Source organism: Nerophis lumbriciformis, linkage group LG03 (assembly GCF_033978685.3).
Source record: "Nerophis lumbriciformis linkage group LG03, RoL_Nlum_v2.1, whole genome shotgun sequence".
In the NCBI taxonomy this organism is placed as follows: domain Eukaryota; kingdom Metazoa; phylum Chordata; class Actinopteri; order Syngnathiformes; family Syngnathidae; genus Nerophis; species Nerophis lumbriciformis.
Window position 1 is genome coordinate 63,410,001 of NC_084550.2, and position 15,459 is coordinate 63,425,459.

General features: G+C 39.6%; 1 protein-coding gene across 7 annotated transcripts in view; it reads left to right on the top strand.

The window, feature by feature from the left end:
• Positions 1 to 15,459, top strand: part of LOC133588513 (uncharacterized) — a 62,716-nt gene that overhangs the window by 19,968 nt on the left and 27,289 nt on the right. For all 7 annotated transcript variants that reach the window (XR_012049314.1, XM_061941111.2, XM_061941119.2 and 4 more), the window contains one exon: positions 5,855 to 5,927. Coding sequence is in view for 6 of the 7 variants with exons in the window: in XM_061941111.2 (XP_061797095.1) it covers positions 5,855 to 5,927 (73 nt within the window). In the remaining variant the exon portion in view is untranslated. The remainder of the gene's footprint in view (positions 1 to 5,854; positions 5,928 to 15,459) is intronic.

The window sequence follows — 15,459 nt, forward strand, 5'->3', positions numbered from 1 at the left end:
TGTTGCTATTGCTCTGCACTATTTTGAATTTTACTATGTTTGTGATTGCACATTTGCACATTACCGTACATTTTGGGAGTGAACAGAGTTGTTAGAACGCTGGTTTTTAATATATTATTAAAGTTTGACTGACCTATCTGACTGTTTTTTTGACATTCCCTTTAGCGCAGTTAGATGCGGCTTATAACACGGGGCGGCTTATAGGTGGACAAAGTTTTTTTAAATATGCCGTTCATTGAAGGCGCGGCTTATAACCCAGGGCGGCTAATAGTGCGGAAAATACGGTAATTATTATTTGCAAAAAGAAAAAAAAGTTTGAGTTTGAACATCAAATATCTTGTCTTTGTAGTGCATTCAATTGAATATGGGTTGAAAAGGATTTGCAAATCATTGTATTCCGTTTATATTTACATCTAACACAATTTCCCAACTCAAATGGAAACGGGGTTTGTATATATATATAACTTGTTTCGGGGCTCCAACATAAATAGAAGAAAAAAGTTAAGACCATGATTGAGAGCACCAAAACAAGCTCGCTAGTTAGCTAACCATCCGGCTAGCTTACTTGTTGTCGCCTCCGCTTGCTCTCCGAGCCACGACTTTGACAGATGTCCTCTTTGCTGCTAATCATTGGATAATTACAATCCGAACACTGTTAATTCCGAACCAGTTGTAATTCTAGAGTATTTATTAGTAGCCAGCGAGAAGGTATTTTTTGACGTGACGGATTTTAAACAGAGGTCACGACATCGGGGGTATATTACCCGAAGGGGCGCGGCTTAAGGGTAGAGTTGCCAAATAAGAAACGATTTCCGAGTTCTTTGGATACATGTTATGGAATTTTACATGACATTTTCAGTAGTAAAATTGTCAGTAAATGAACTATTAATGAAGCTAAAAACTATGTAGTACATTACATGTGACGTGTCAAAAAGACAGCCAAAAGAGGTTGGTAGATGAGGATAAATCTAATGTTAAAATATAGTGTAAAAATGCACCCAATTTATAAAAATAAAAAGTCGTCTTGATTTAAAAATATATATATTTCAGGGTTTGCGTGGCAGCACTTTGGGCTGATAGAAATCTTCCTCTTCTTTTTCTCCATTTTCCTATTTTTTCTTCCTTAAAGGGTGCTCACATCCCTAGATTTAAATGAGTGTACTCAGTGGCCTAGTGGTTAGAGTGTCCGCCCTGAGATGGGTAGGTTGTGAGTTCAAACCCCGGCCGAGTCATACCAAAAACTATAAAAATGGGACCCATTACCTCCCTGCTTGGCACTCAGCATCAAGGGTTGCAATTGGGGGTTAAATCACCAAAAATGATTCCTGGGCGCAGCACAGCTGCTGCCCACTGCTCCCCTCACCTCCCAGGGGGTGAACAAGGGGATGGGTCAAATGCAGAGGACACATTTCACCACACCTAGTGTGTGTGTGTGACAATCATTGGTACTTTAACTTAACTTAATTTTGAAGTATGTTGTGTTTGGACATTTTTTATAATATCCACAATGTTCAGTGAGCTAGTTTTGTGTGACCATGTGTGTCATCTTTTTGTGTTAGTTTATCTGCGCGATGAATGCGAAAAGTTGTTTGGGATGGCATGTATAAAAATGCTGTGCACTTCAAAGGCAAAGATGGTCAGATATTTAAAAGGGAACATTATCACAATTTCAGAAGGGTTAAAACCATTCAAAGTCAGTTCCCAGTGGCTTATTTTATTTTTCGAAGTTTTTTTCAAAATTTTACCCATCACGCAATATCCCTAAAAAAAGCTTCAAAGTGCCTGATTTTAACCATCGTTATATACACCCGTCCATTTTCCTGTGACGTCACATAGTGATGCCGATACAAACAAACATGGCGCATAGAACAGCAAGCTATAGCGACATTAGCTCGGATTCAGACTCGGATTTCAGCGGCTTAAGCGATTCAACAGATTACGCATGTATTGAAACGGATGGTTGTAGTGTGGAGGCAGGTAGCGAAAACGAAATTGAAGAAGAAACTGAAGCTATTGAGCCATATCGGTTTGAACCGTATGCAAGCGAAACCGACGAAAACGACACGACAGCCAGCGACACGGGAGAAAGCGAGGACGAATTCGGCGATCGCCTTCTAACCAACGATTGGTATGTGTTTGTTTGGCATTAAAGGAAACTAACAACTATGAACTAGGTTTACAGCATATGAAATACATTTGGCAACAACATGCACTTTGAGAGTGCAGACAGCCCAATTTTCATCAATTAATATATTCTGTAGACATACCCTCATCCGCTATCTTTTTCTGAAAGCTGATCTGTCCAGTTTTGGAGTTGATGTCAGCAGGCCAGGGAAGCTGGGGTCGATATTCTTCTCTTGATCATCTTCGGTGGCATAAGGGACGGTGTGAGCCAAGACATCCAGGGGGTTTAGCTCGCTCGTCTGCGGGAACAAACTGCCGACATTGCTTGCTGTGCTACCGAGGTCTTTTGTCCCTGAATTGCTCACACACTCCGGCAGATTCAATGGGGGTCTGGCGGCAGATTTCTTTGACTTTATCGTTGGAAATGCATCTGCTTTGAGTGTCGCAGGATATCCACACAATCTTGCCATCTCTGTCGTAGCATAGCTTTCGTCGGTAAAGTGTGCGGAACAAACGTCCAATTTCTTGCCACTTTCGCATCTTTGGGCCACTGGTGCAACTTGAATCCGTCCCTATTCGTGTTGTTACACCCTCCGACAACACACCGACGAGGCATGATGTCTCCAAGGTACGGAAAACAGTCGAAAAAAAACGGAAAATAACAGTTGATTTGACTCAGTGTTTGTAATGTGTTTGAGAAAATGGCGGATTGCTTCCCGATGTGACGTCACGTTGTCATCGCTCCGAGAGCGAATAATAGAAAGGCGTTTAATTCGCAAAAATTTACCCAAATCGGTTAAAAAAATATGTGGTCTTTTTTCTGCAACATCAAGGTATATATTGACGCTTACATAGGTCTGGTGATAATGTTCCCCTTTAAAATTAAGTTGCTGCAACCCCGTGGGCCAAAGTCCTTAATAAACTTGTGACGTCTCGTGAGCCAAAATGAATACGCTGGTGGGCTGCACTTGTCCTGCGGGCCGTAGTTTGGACACCCTTGCTTCAGACCTTTTTAGTGTTCATGTACTGATAATACAGGGGAACCTTGATTCACAAACGTAATTGGATCTTGAACATGGTTCGTAAATCGAAAAGTTCTTATCGTGGAGCAAAGTTTTGCATAAATAATTAAATAATCTAAACATTAATATTTGTTTCTAGCCTCGACAAAATCTCTATTTTAGTAAAATAATGCAGACTTTGATGACACTATAATGTATTATCAAACAAATATATCGAGGGGGTGATGGATGAACAATCTCTTTATCAAAACAACGAGGCATGCTGAACTGTCAATGCACACACAAAAGTCAATTTGGTGCTCTAAAAACATTAACAACCATGTTGCTACAATATTTACAGTCAAAAGGTCTTTAAGTTGCTACCCGTAAATGTTTTTGGCATACAAAAGAGGGCAAGCGCATTCAAGGCAGTTTTGATGTGGAGCATGGGTGTCAAACTCTGGCCCGCGGGCCAAATTTGGCCCGCCATGTAATTTCACTTGGCCCGTGAGGCGATAACAAACTAACACTAGAGCTGACCCGTTGATCATATTCAGCGGCGGTGCCGCGGTACACCGCCAAACCTCCCGGGAGATTCCCAAATTCCAGTGCCACTCACAAGAATTGTAGCGTCCCCTTTTTGTACAGTCCAACAAGAGCTGGCCCAGTTACATAATATGTGCGGCATAGGCATGCACACATGAGTGAATGCAACGCATACTTGATCTTCAGCGATACAGGTTACACTGAGGGTGCCAGTATAAAAAACGTTAACATTGTTAGAAATATATGCCACACTGTGAATCCACACCAAACAAGAATTGGGAGAACATCCACACCGTAACACAACATAAACACAACAGAACAAATACCCAGAACTCTTTGCAGCAGTAACTCTTCCGGGACGCTACAAGGTGTGTGTGCGTGTGGGGAGAAGGGGGCGGCGAGGTTTGGAGGTAGTGGGCGTGTATATTGTAGCGTCCGGGTGTTGTGCCGGATAATGCACCCCTGGCGTAGAATGCACCCCCTGACGGGAGTGTTATATCAACTAAAGTTTCCACGTGCAAGATTGAATCTATTAGAAAAAGTTATTTAATAAGAAGCCAAAGGTGCAAAAACAATAATGTTCGTGTTGGAGGAGTTGTGAATGAATGAAATATGAAATCCGTGCTGCAGTCTGCAGGTGTACCTAATGTTGTGGCCCAGCAGCGACTGCAGCACGGATTTCATAATTCATTCATTCACAACTCCTCCAACACGAACATTATTGTTTAAATAGATTCAACCTTGCACGTGGAAACTTTAAGTGTGGGCTTTAGTTGATATAACACTCCCGTCAGGGGGTGCATTCTACGCCGGGGGTGCATTAACCGGCACAACACCTGAAGAGTTAGTACTGCAAAGGGTTCTGGGTATTTGTTCTGTTGTGTTTATGTTGTGTTACTGTGCGGATGTTCTCCCAAAATGTGTTTGTCATTCTTGTTTGGTGTGGGTTCACAGTGTGGCGCATATTTCTAACAATGTTAAAGTTGCGTATACGGCCACTCTCAGTGTAAACTGTATCGCTGTTGATGAAGTATGCATTGCATTCGCGTGTGTGTGTGTGTGCGTACAGGAGCCACTCATATCTTGTGACTGGGCGGGCACGTTCTTAGAAGGGATGAAAAGCGGACGTGACGTCAGCTCGTAGAGGACGTTAAAAGCAGTGCCTGTAAGGCACGCCCCAAAGACTGTGGAATAGGAGATATAATGACTGATGAACACCTCGTTCGATAATGAGGGTTGCTTCAGCTCAAAGCCTGAGTCCCGACATTAATGAACTAGCATCCAAGAAAAGATGGCAGGTATCTGGCTTGGGCACATCAGATTAGATCAGTGTGTTGCAAACTGAGCAGTTTAAAGTCCAGAATGGTTGGTTTATTCATTATTTTATTTTAAAATTTATTAGCCTGTGGAAAATGTTAATGTTGATATTTACCTCAGAAGTCTGCAAATAGAAAAGAGGCATTCAATTTTTATTTAAATTGTATTTGTTATGCCATTTATATTTTTTAATTTTTATTATTATTATTTGAAACTCGATTTTGCATGTCACTATAAAGTTATATAAGCCTTGCTCGCTCAATATTTAATGCAAAACTTGTTTGGGTCCCTATTAAAAGGTTAATTTGTTCAACCTTGGCCCGCGGCTTTGTTCAGTTTTAAATTTTGGCCCACTCTGTATTTGAGTTTGACACCCCTGATATGGAGGGAAGAGAGAAAGAGAGGGGAGGGGGCAGGGAGGAAGGGCAGCGTGTTACTTTTCTGAAGGAGAGTCCCTTTCTTCTGGGGTTTTCTTCTTTTTTCTCTCCTCTCTAAGACTACTGTAATTCCAAGGCGATTCCCTTCATTCCAGGCTGGTTTGTTGGCGTTTTTGGACCAATATTGAGTGAGCAAAATACAGTAGACAAAGCTTGGTGAACGGCGGGAAAAGAAGCACTGAGATGTGGCGACCGAGTAATGGACATCCTAAATAGGATGTGGCGTAAGGAGGCTGCGCTTCTCCAGAATGGCCACGCTCTGTGTGTACTGTATTGCGGCATGGAAAATAAATGAATGAATGAATGAATGAATGGAGCTTTCGCAAACAGAGGCATATTTGGCACATTCTAAAAGCTGGCAAACAGGGGGGTTCGGAAATGGAGGTTCCAGTGTGCTCTGAACCAATTACTGCCTCTTCTCCTCTGCAGATAGTCTCACGTGTTAGACTGTCCTCACCCAAGTTGCAGCCAGACCATCAAAATGTGGCGCCTGTCGAAGAAGGTAAAACAACTCTTATTTTCAGTTTGATGTTTACACAAGAACATGATGTACAGATTTTGGAGTGTTTTCTTTAGCTCGCTTTCCATGTTTATGTGCTCACTGTCCACTGTGTCCAGGAACTTGGAAAATGTTTTCCGTGCCATTTGCTGTTTGACGTCCGGTATCATGCTAATTAGCTGCATGAAAGCGGGTGACTCCACTGTAGAAATAGCCTGCATGTCTTCTAGCACATACGCTGCAATGGCTCTATCAATGTTGTCCTGGCTAGCAGTGCCTCCGTTAAAATCCTTTAGGTGGAGGTGAAGTGGAATCGGAGTATGTGTCTCTCTTTACTAGCTTCGTCGAAGCATGTTGCTTTTGTAGCTGTTTCAGCAGATTTGAATTGCTGTTTTGGGCAGTATTCTTGGGCGCGGTCACTGATGCTGCTCACTGCTCCCCTCAACTCCCAGGGGGTGATCAAGGGTGATGGGTCAAATGCAGAGAATAATTTTGCCACACCTAGTGTGTGTGTGAAAATCATTGGCACTTTAACTTTAACTTTAAATAGATGGGATCTTTGATCCAAGACACAAATTACATTTAACTAACATTTTATTTTCTTTGTGCTCGACAAAAGAAAAGTAGTGAGAATGTTAAGAAACTCGACGTCTGGCTTCGCCATGTTAGTTGTTATGAGAGTAGCGTGTGTGTGTTGCCCTTTAAAGGCCTACTGAAATGATTTTTTTTTATTTAAACGGGGATAGCAGATCCATTCTATGTGTCATACTTGATCATTTCGCGATATTGCCATATTTTTGCTGAAAGGATTTAGTATAGAACAACGACGATAAAGTTCGTAACTTTTGGTCTCTGATAAAAAAAAGCCTTGCCTGTACCGGAAGTAGCGTGACGTCACAAGTTGAAAGTCTCCTCACATTTCACCATTGTTTACACCAGCAGCGAGAGCGATTGGGACCGAGAAAGCGACGATTACCCCAGTCATTTGAGCGAGGATGAAAGATTCGTGGATGAGGAACGTGAGAGTGAAGTATTAAAGTGCAGTGCAGGACGCATCTTTTTTCGCTCTGACCGTAACTTACCGGTAGGTACAAGGGCTCATTGGATTCCACACTCTCTCCTTTTTCTATTGTGGATCACGGATTTGTATTTTAAACCACCTCGGATACTATATCCTCTTGAAAATGAGAGTCGAGAACGCGAAATGGACATTCACAGTGACTTTTATCTCCACGACAATACATCGGTGAAGCACTTTAGCTACGGAGCTAACGTGATAGCATCGGGCTTAACTGCAGATAGAAACAAAAGAAATAAACCCCTGACTGGAAGGATAGACAGAAAATCAACAATACTATTAAACCATGGACCTGTAACCACACGGTTAATGCTTTCCAGCCTGGCGAAGCTTAACAATGCTGTTGCTAACGACGCCATTGAATCTAACTTAGCTACGGACCGCGACAGAGCTATGATAAAAACATTAGCTCTCCACCTACGCCAACCCTCATCTGCTCATCAACACCGAAGCTCACCTGCGTTCCAGCGATCGACGGAGCGACGAAGGACTTCACCCGATCATCGATGCGGTCGGCGGCTAGCGTCGGATAGCGCGTCTGCTATCCAAGTCAAAGTCCTCCTGGTTGTGTTGCTGTAGCCAGACGCTAATACACCGATCGCATCTGCAGCTTTCTTCTTTGCAGTCTCCATTGTTCATTAAACAAATCGCAAAAGATTCACCAACACAGATGTCCAGAATACTGTGGAATTTTGCGATGAAAACTGAGCTTTTTGTATTGGATACAATGGCGTCCCAATACCATCGACGTCACACGCATACGTCCTCATACCTAGATGTTTTCAACCGGAAGTTTCGCAGGAAATTTAAAATTGCACTTTATAAGTTAAAGGCCGTATTGGCATGTGTTGCAATGTTGAGATTTCATCATTGATATATAAACTATCAGACTGCGTGTTCGGTAGTAGTGGGTTTCAGTAGGCCTTGTGTGAGTGAGTGGGCGAGAGAAGTGAGGGAGCGCGTGCAGGTGCTCTCGCTTGGTGGATGGCTGCGTACACGGTGCAAGACACCAATAAAGTCACAAAGTTGCAACAAACCACCGGCCTCGTCATTCACCCTCGAGTCCGGAGCTGTAAAGACCCACTGCCGGGTAAAGTGAAGGTTGTTACCCCCGAAGTACATAGGCCCTGGAGGAACGTCTCCCCTGCGCTCTTCGACTACGGTCCCACCCACACAAAGCACGCCTTTTCTTTTCCGACACCGCAGCGCTCCAATAAAACACACTCAGATCTTCAGTTTCTAGCCGATACTACATAAAAAAAATAACGTAAAATAACGCAGTAACGCATCATGTAGTAAAGGTAACTGAGTTACTGAATATAAAAAATAACGCGGTAGATTACTAGTTACCGCCGAAACTAACGGCGTTACTTTGTAATGCGTTAGTCCCAATACTGATTATTAGTGGGCATATTTTGTGCGATATTCTCACACTGCGTGTGCAATTGAAGGGTGGGACCACCTTATTTACTGTATTTTTTGGACCTTAGGACGCACCAGATTATACGGCACACTCCCGATAAGCGGGTCATTATAAGGCGCATTTAAGGGGTCATATCATGATTTTTTTTTTACTACATATAAAAGACCTCAATGTGGTCTACATAATATGTCATGGTGGTTTTTGGTCAAAACGTTGCATAGATGATGTTTTACAGACCATCTTCAAGCTGCTTTCGGACCGTCTCTTCATGATGTGTCGTTTTGTGGGCGGTCTTATTTACGTGCCTCCACTTCGACAGTGTCTTTTCCCCGTCATCTTTGTTGTACCGGTAGTTTTTAGCGCTTCCATTGTGAGTCTACTGACAGGGGGACGGCGTGGCGAAGTTGGTAGAGTGGCCGTGCCAGCAATCGGAGGGTTGCTGGTTACTGGGGTTCGATCCCCACCTTCTACCATCCTAGTCACGTCCGTTGTGTCCTTGGGCAAGACATTCACCCCTTGCTCCTGATGGGTGCTGGTTAGCGCCTTGCATGGCAGCTCCCGCCATCAGTGTGTGAATGTGTGTGTGAATGGATGAATGTGGAAATAGTGTCAAAGCGCTTTGAGTACCTTGAAGGTAGAAAAGCGCTATACAAGTATAACCCATTTATCATTTATTATATACAGTCGTGGTCAAAAGTTGACATACACTTGTAAAGAACATAATGTCATGGATGTCCTGAGTCTCCAATAATTTCTACAACTCTTATTTTTTTTGTGATGGAGTGATTGGAGCACATACTTGTTGGTCACAAAAAAACATTCATGAAGTTTGGTTCTTTTATGAATGTATTATGGGTCTACTGAAGATGTGACCAAATCTGCTGGGTCAAAAGTATACATACAGCAATTTTAATATTTGGTTACATGTCCCTTGGCAAGTTCCACTGCAATAAGGCACTTTTGGTAGCCATCCACAAGCTTATGGCAAGCTTATGGTTGAATTTTTGACCACTCCTCTTACCAAAATTGGTGCAGTTCAGCTAAATTTGTTAGTTTTCTGACATGGACTTGTTTCTTCAGCATTGTCCGCATGTTTTAAAGGGGTTTAAATCAGGACTTTGGGAAGGCCATTCTAAAGCCGTGATTTAGCCATTCCTTTACCACTTTTGATGTGTGTTTGGGGTCATTGTCCTGTTGGAACACCCAACTGCGCCCAAGACCCAACCTCTGGGCTGATGATCTTTTTAGGTTGTCCTGAAGAATTTGAAGGTAAGCCTCCTTTTTCATTGTCCCATTTACTCTCTGTAAAGCACCAGTTCAGCAAAACAGGCCCAGAGCATAATACTACCACCACCATGCTTGACGGTAGGTGTGGTGTTCCTGGGATTAATGGCCTCACATTTTCTCCTCCAAACATATTGCTGGGTATTGTGGCCAAACAGCTAAATTTGTGTTTCATCTGACCACAGAACTTTCCTCCAGAAGGTCTTATCTTTGTCCACGTGATCAGGAGCAAACTTTAGACAAGCCTTAAGGTGTCGCTTCTGGAGCAAGGGCTTCCTTCTTGCATGGTAGCCTCTCAGTCCATGGCGATGCAAAACACGCTTGACTGTGGACACTGACACCTGTGTTCCAGCAGATTCCAATTCATTGCAGACCTGGTTTTTGGTGGTTCTCGGTTGACTCTTCATCATCCTGACCAATTTTCTCTCAGCAGCAGGTGGTAGCTTGCGTTTTCTTCCTGATCGTGGCAGTGACAAAACTGTGCCATGCACTTAATACTTACGAACAATTGTCTGCACAGTTGCTCTTAGGACCTTAAGCTGCTTTGAAATGGCTCCAAGTGACTGTCCTGACTTGTTCAAGTCAATGATTTGATTTTTCAGATCTGTGCTGAGTTTCTTTGACTTTCCTATTGTTGCGTTTGTAACCGAGTCTAATGACTGCATCACATGAGCCCTATTTGAATGGGCTCAGAGAAGTCAACAGGTGTTGTCAATCATAATCACTCACATGAAGTTAAGAGGCCATGCCATGAAGCTATTTGAGTTGATCGTAACTTGATTGATAATGTATGTTGTTGTATGTATACTTTTGACCCAGCAGCAGGGCCGGCCCGTGGCATAGGCCGTATAGGCAAATTCTAAGGGCGCCGTCCATCAGGGGGCGCCACGCCAGTGCCACAAATGTTGGAAAAAAAAAAAAAAAAAAAGTAATCCCACGTTAATTAAAATGCAAAGTAAAGCCTATTTAATAGAAATATTATTTGTTACAACATTACGCACACCCCCCCCCCACCCCCCCCACCCCCCTCCTCCCCCCGCACGGTGCGCCCCCTCCCTTCCCGTATCATGACTCTTTTTGGACGTCACCACATCAAAAAATTAACACAAGATGTCAAAACGGCCAAAACTGTCAGGTGCCCAGGGAAGAAAAAAGAGAAAAGAAGAGGAGGAGAAACGAGAAAAGACAGAGGTAGCAGGTAGGTAACGTTAGCCTACATGAAATTATTTGTCTGTTACAGAATGTGATAGTAACCTGGCTTTTTAGCATTAAGCTAATGTTACATGATTCGGCAATTGCTAATCAATAAATAGCTAGTTCTGTTTTAACGTCGGGTTAATATTGTGGAGGGGGCTAAATTGTTATGGAAAATAATAATGTAACGTTAGGTAATTACAATACTCCCACCTTACATTCCTCAGGGACGTTTGTATTAGATCTTTTAAGCAGGTGTTTTTGTTTTACATTGTTATTGCCTTCTGGTTAGCTAATGTTTGCCCTGCAGGTAATAGTCACTTTTCCACCCCTTTATATATTAGGTATAGTTGTAAGTAAAAAAAAAAAAGGTCAAAGACAAAGCTATTCGGCTTCTTGTGAGTATATACACTTCACTGCCGATGTGGGGGGGCGCCACCTAAAATCTTGCCTAGGGCGCCAGATTGGTTAGAGCCAGGCCTGCCCAGCAGATTTGGTCACATTTTCAGTAGACCCATAATTAATTCATAAAAGAACCAAACTTCATAAAAGTTTTTTGTGACCAACAAGTACGGTATGTGCTCCAATCACTCTATCACAAAAAAATAAGAGTTGTAGAAATGATTGGAAACTCAAGACAGCCATGACATTATGTTCTTTACAAGTGTATGTAAACTTTTGACCACGACTGTAAATTAGAACTTTACGCTACTTTATATTAGAAATGACAACAGTGGAACAGGACGATAAGAGAAAAATAATTTTTGGGACTTGCAGATCCCAAATACACATCAGCAGGTACCAATAGAATAGGTAAGATAAGTTGGCTTTGCATAATATTGCGAAACAAAACACCAGATAATATCACCTTATAGGTACCTTTTTGGGATCCTTATACACACACCATAATAATACCATACGGTACGTGGAATTTTGTCATTTTAGGGTCAAGGTCACTTGGCCTTTTGGTGTCATCCACCCAAGGCCAAATGTCAGGACAGGAAGGCCATGAAATAAAACAATAATTGTAAGTCCACAGTCCTATTTAATGTAGCTTAAAGGTTAAGGATGGTTCCATTTTTAAAATGCTTTACTTTAATATAAACGAATGATGCGGTTTGTTTCACATAATTGCTTATTTCTTAATTTCTTTCTTTTGCTCACAATGACGATAACATGTTGGGGCTTTACATTATTTTGTGCACGGCAAGGAGTGTTTTATTTATGCAGTTTACATTTAAGGCCGTCAACCAGGATTGGACAAATGCCGAGGTCCTAAACTGGAGCTTTGAACGACTGAAATCACATAGTTTAAAAAGATTTCGGAAAGTTTACCATCGTGAAAACATTAGTTTAAAAACATTTCAACAAGTTTACCATCATGAAAACATTAGTTTAAAAACATTTCAACAAGTTGAAAATATAGTTTAAAAACAATTCAACAAGTTTACCATCATGAAAACATTAGTTTAAGAACATTTCAACAAGTTCACTATCAAGAAAAAATAAAATAAAACAATTCAACAAGTTTACCATCATGAAAACCTAAGTTTAAAAACCATTCAACAAGTTTACCATCATGAAAACATTAGTTTCACAACATTTCAACAAGTTTACCATCATGAAAACATTAGTTTAAAAACATTTCAACAAGTTGACCATCATGAAAACATTAGTTTAAAAACATTTCAACAACTATAACATCATGAAAATATTACTTTAAAAACATTTCAACAAGTATAACATCATGAAAACTTTAGTTTAAAAACATTTCAACAAGTTTAGCATCATGAAAACATTAGTTTAAAAACATTTCAACAAGTTTACCATCATGAAAACATTAGTTTAAAAACATTTCAACAAGTTGAACATCATGAAAATATAGTCTAAAAACAATTAAACAAGTTTACCATCATGAAAACATTAGTTTAAAAACATTTAAACAAGTTTACCATCGTGAAATCATAAGTTCAAAAACAATTCAACAAGTTTACCATCATGAAAACATTAAATTAAAAACATTTCAACAAGTTTACTGTCATGAAAACATTAGTTTCACAACATTTCAACAAGTTTATCATCATGAAAACATAGTTTAAAAACATTTCAACAAGTTGACCATCATGAAAACATTACTTTAAAAACATTTCAACAAGTTTACCATCATGAAAACATTAGTTTAAAAACATTTCAACAAGTATAACATCATGAAAACATTAGTTTAAAAACATTTCAACAAGTTGACCATCATGAAAACATTAGTTTCACAACATTTCAACAAGTTTATCATCATGAAAACATAGTTTAAAAACATTTCAACAAGTTGACCATCATGAAAACATTACTTTAAAAACATTTCAACAAGTTTACCATCATGAAAACATTAGTTTAAAAACATTTCAACAAGTATAACATCATGAAAACATTAGTTTAAAAACATTTCAACAAGTTGACCATCATGAAAACATTAGTTTCACAACATTTCAACAAGTTTATCATCATGAAAACATAGTTTAAAAACATTTCAACAAGTTGACCATCATGAAAACATTACTTTAAAAACATTTCAACAAGTATAACATCATGAAAACATTAGTTTCACAACATTTCAACAAGTTTATCATCATGAAAACATTAGTTTAAAAACATTTCAACAAGTTGACCATCATGAAAACATTAGTTTCACAACATTTCAACAAGTATAACATCATGAAAACATTACTTTAAAAACATTTCAACAAGTATAACATCATGAAAACATTAGTTTAAAAACATTTCAACAAGTATAACATCATGAAAACATTAGTTTAAAAACATTTCAACAAGTTTACCATCATGAAAACATTAGTTTCACAACATTTCAACAAGTTTACCGTCATGAAAACATTAGTTTAAAAACATTTCAACAAGTTTCACGTCATGAAAACATTAGTTTAAAAACATTTCAACAAGTTGAACATCATGAAAACATTAGTTTAAAAACATTTCAACAAGTTTACCATCATGAAAACATTAGTTTCACAACATTTCAACAAGTTTACCGTCATGAAAACATTAGTTTAAAAACATTTCAACAAGTTTCACGTCATGAAAACATTAGTTTAAAAACATTTCAACAAGTTGAACATCATGAAAACATTAGTTTCACAACATTTCATCAAGTTTACCATCATGAAAACATTAGTTTAAAAACATTTCAACAAGTTGAACATCATGAAAACATTAGTTTAAAAACATTTAATCTCTGACAAGAACTTGTGTGTGAATTTCAAGTACTAGTGAGGCGACCGCAAGTCAAAAGGGGAAAAGCGTATTCCTATTTGAATCAGTCACAGAGTGTGACGTGGCCAGGAATACGTTTGGGGTACAATCTCATAAGAAGTCTCAAGTCATTCAATAATTGACATTTGTCTCGCGCCTCTTCTCACAAAATGGGGCCCCCGAGGGGCAGCATAGGCGGACGCACAGTGCGTGTTCTGCTTTTAGGGCGGGCCGGCACTTGATGAGATGACATATTATAATGTTAACGTTATGTCGACAGAACATTTGGGATGAAGTTTAAAGTAAAAGGGGACTTGATTGTGTTACGTTGTCTGGAGTTGTAGCGGACTGGCATGACCAAAGATCGTGTCTTCAGAGAGGATGATCTACCGCATGGTGACGTACACGATGTCCTACACAAAGTATATTTGCACTCAGTCATATTCTCTTCTTTTTGTCACCTTAAAAATACAAAGGAGGCGAGGACATGACTTGGGTGTCCTCAATAGTAGTTACGGCCATGTTTTCATTCCTGTTAAACCAACTTGGTCAAGTGGGTTCGAGAAAACTGCAGAATCTGCACACATCATCCCTTTGTGTCGTTAAATATGAACAGTGTATATGATATGTTGAGTTTATTGTCTTTTTATGCTCTCACAAATGTATCAAATGTTCTTACCTTTTGTCAAACTGGTTTTCATTTAGGGCCACATCAAAATTATGGCTGCCATCAGAGGGCTGCTTATAACAGTGAATAATGTATGAATTTGCCTCTGGATTTAATTATTATTTATATAAATCGTTTTAAGTAGATTGTCGATTTTACGGTAAAATTTTACATTTACAAAATTTTACTCTAAAATACTGTTTTTTATTTTATTTTTTACAACATTTTACGGTCAATGGGAAAACTGTACCACTGTTTTTTTTTTAATGGAAAAAGCTTACAGCTTAGTTGCCAGAATTTTTGTGTTGAATTTACATTGGTTTTACAATTGAATGGAAAAACAGTACAAGTTCTTTTTTTATTCTGGCAATTTAGCTGCCAATTTTTCTACCGTAAAAACAAATGTACCGTATTTCCATTTACAGTAATACACTGTTAAAAACAACCGTATATTTTACAGTCAAAAACTGGCAGCTCAGTCAACAGAATTTTAACGCAAAAAACCGTAGTAGTTTATTTCAATTTACAGTAATATGCTGTTAGGAACAATGTAAAATGTATTGTCATTTTTATTAATTTGATGGGTAGTTTGCTTTAAATGTAAGTATTTTTATTTATTTTTATTTAG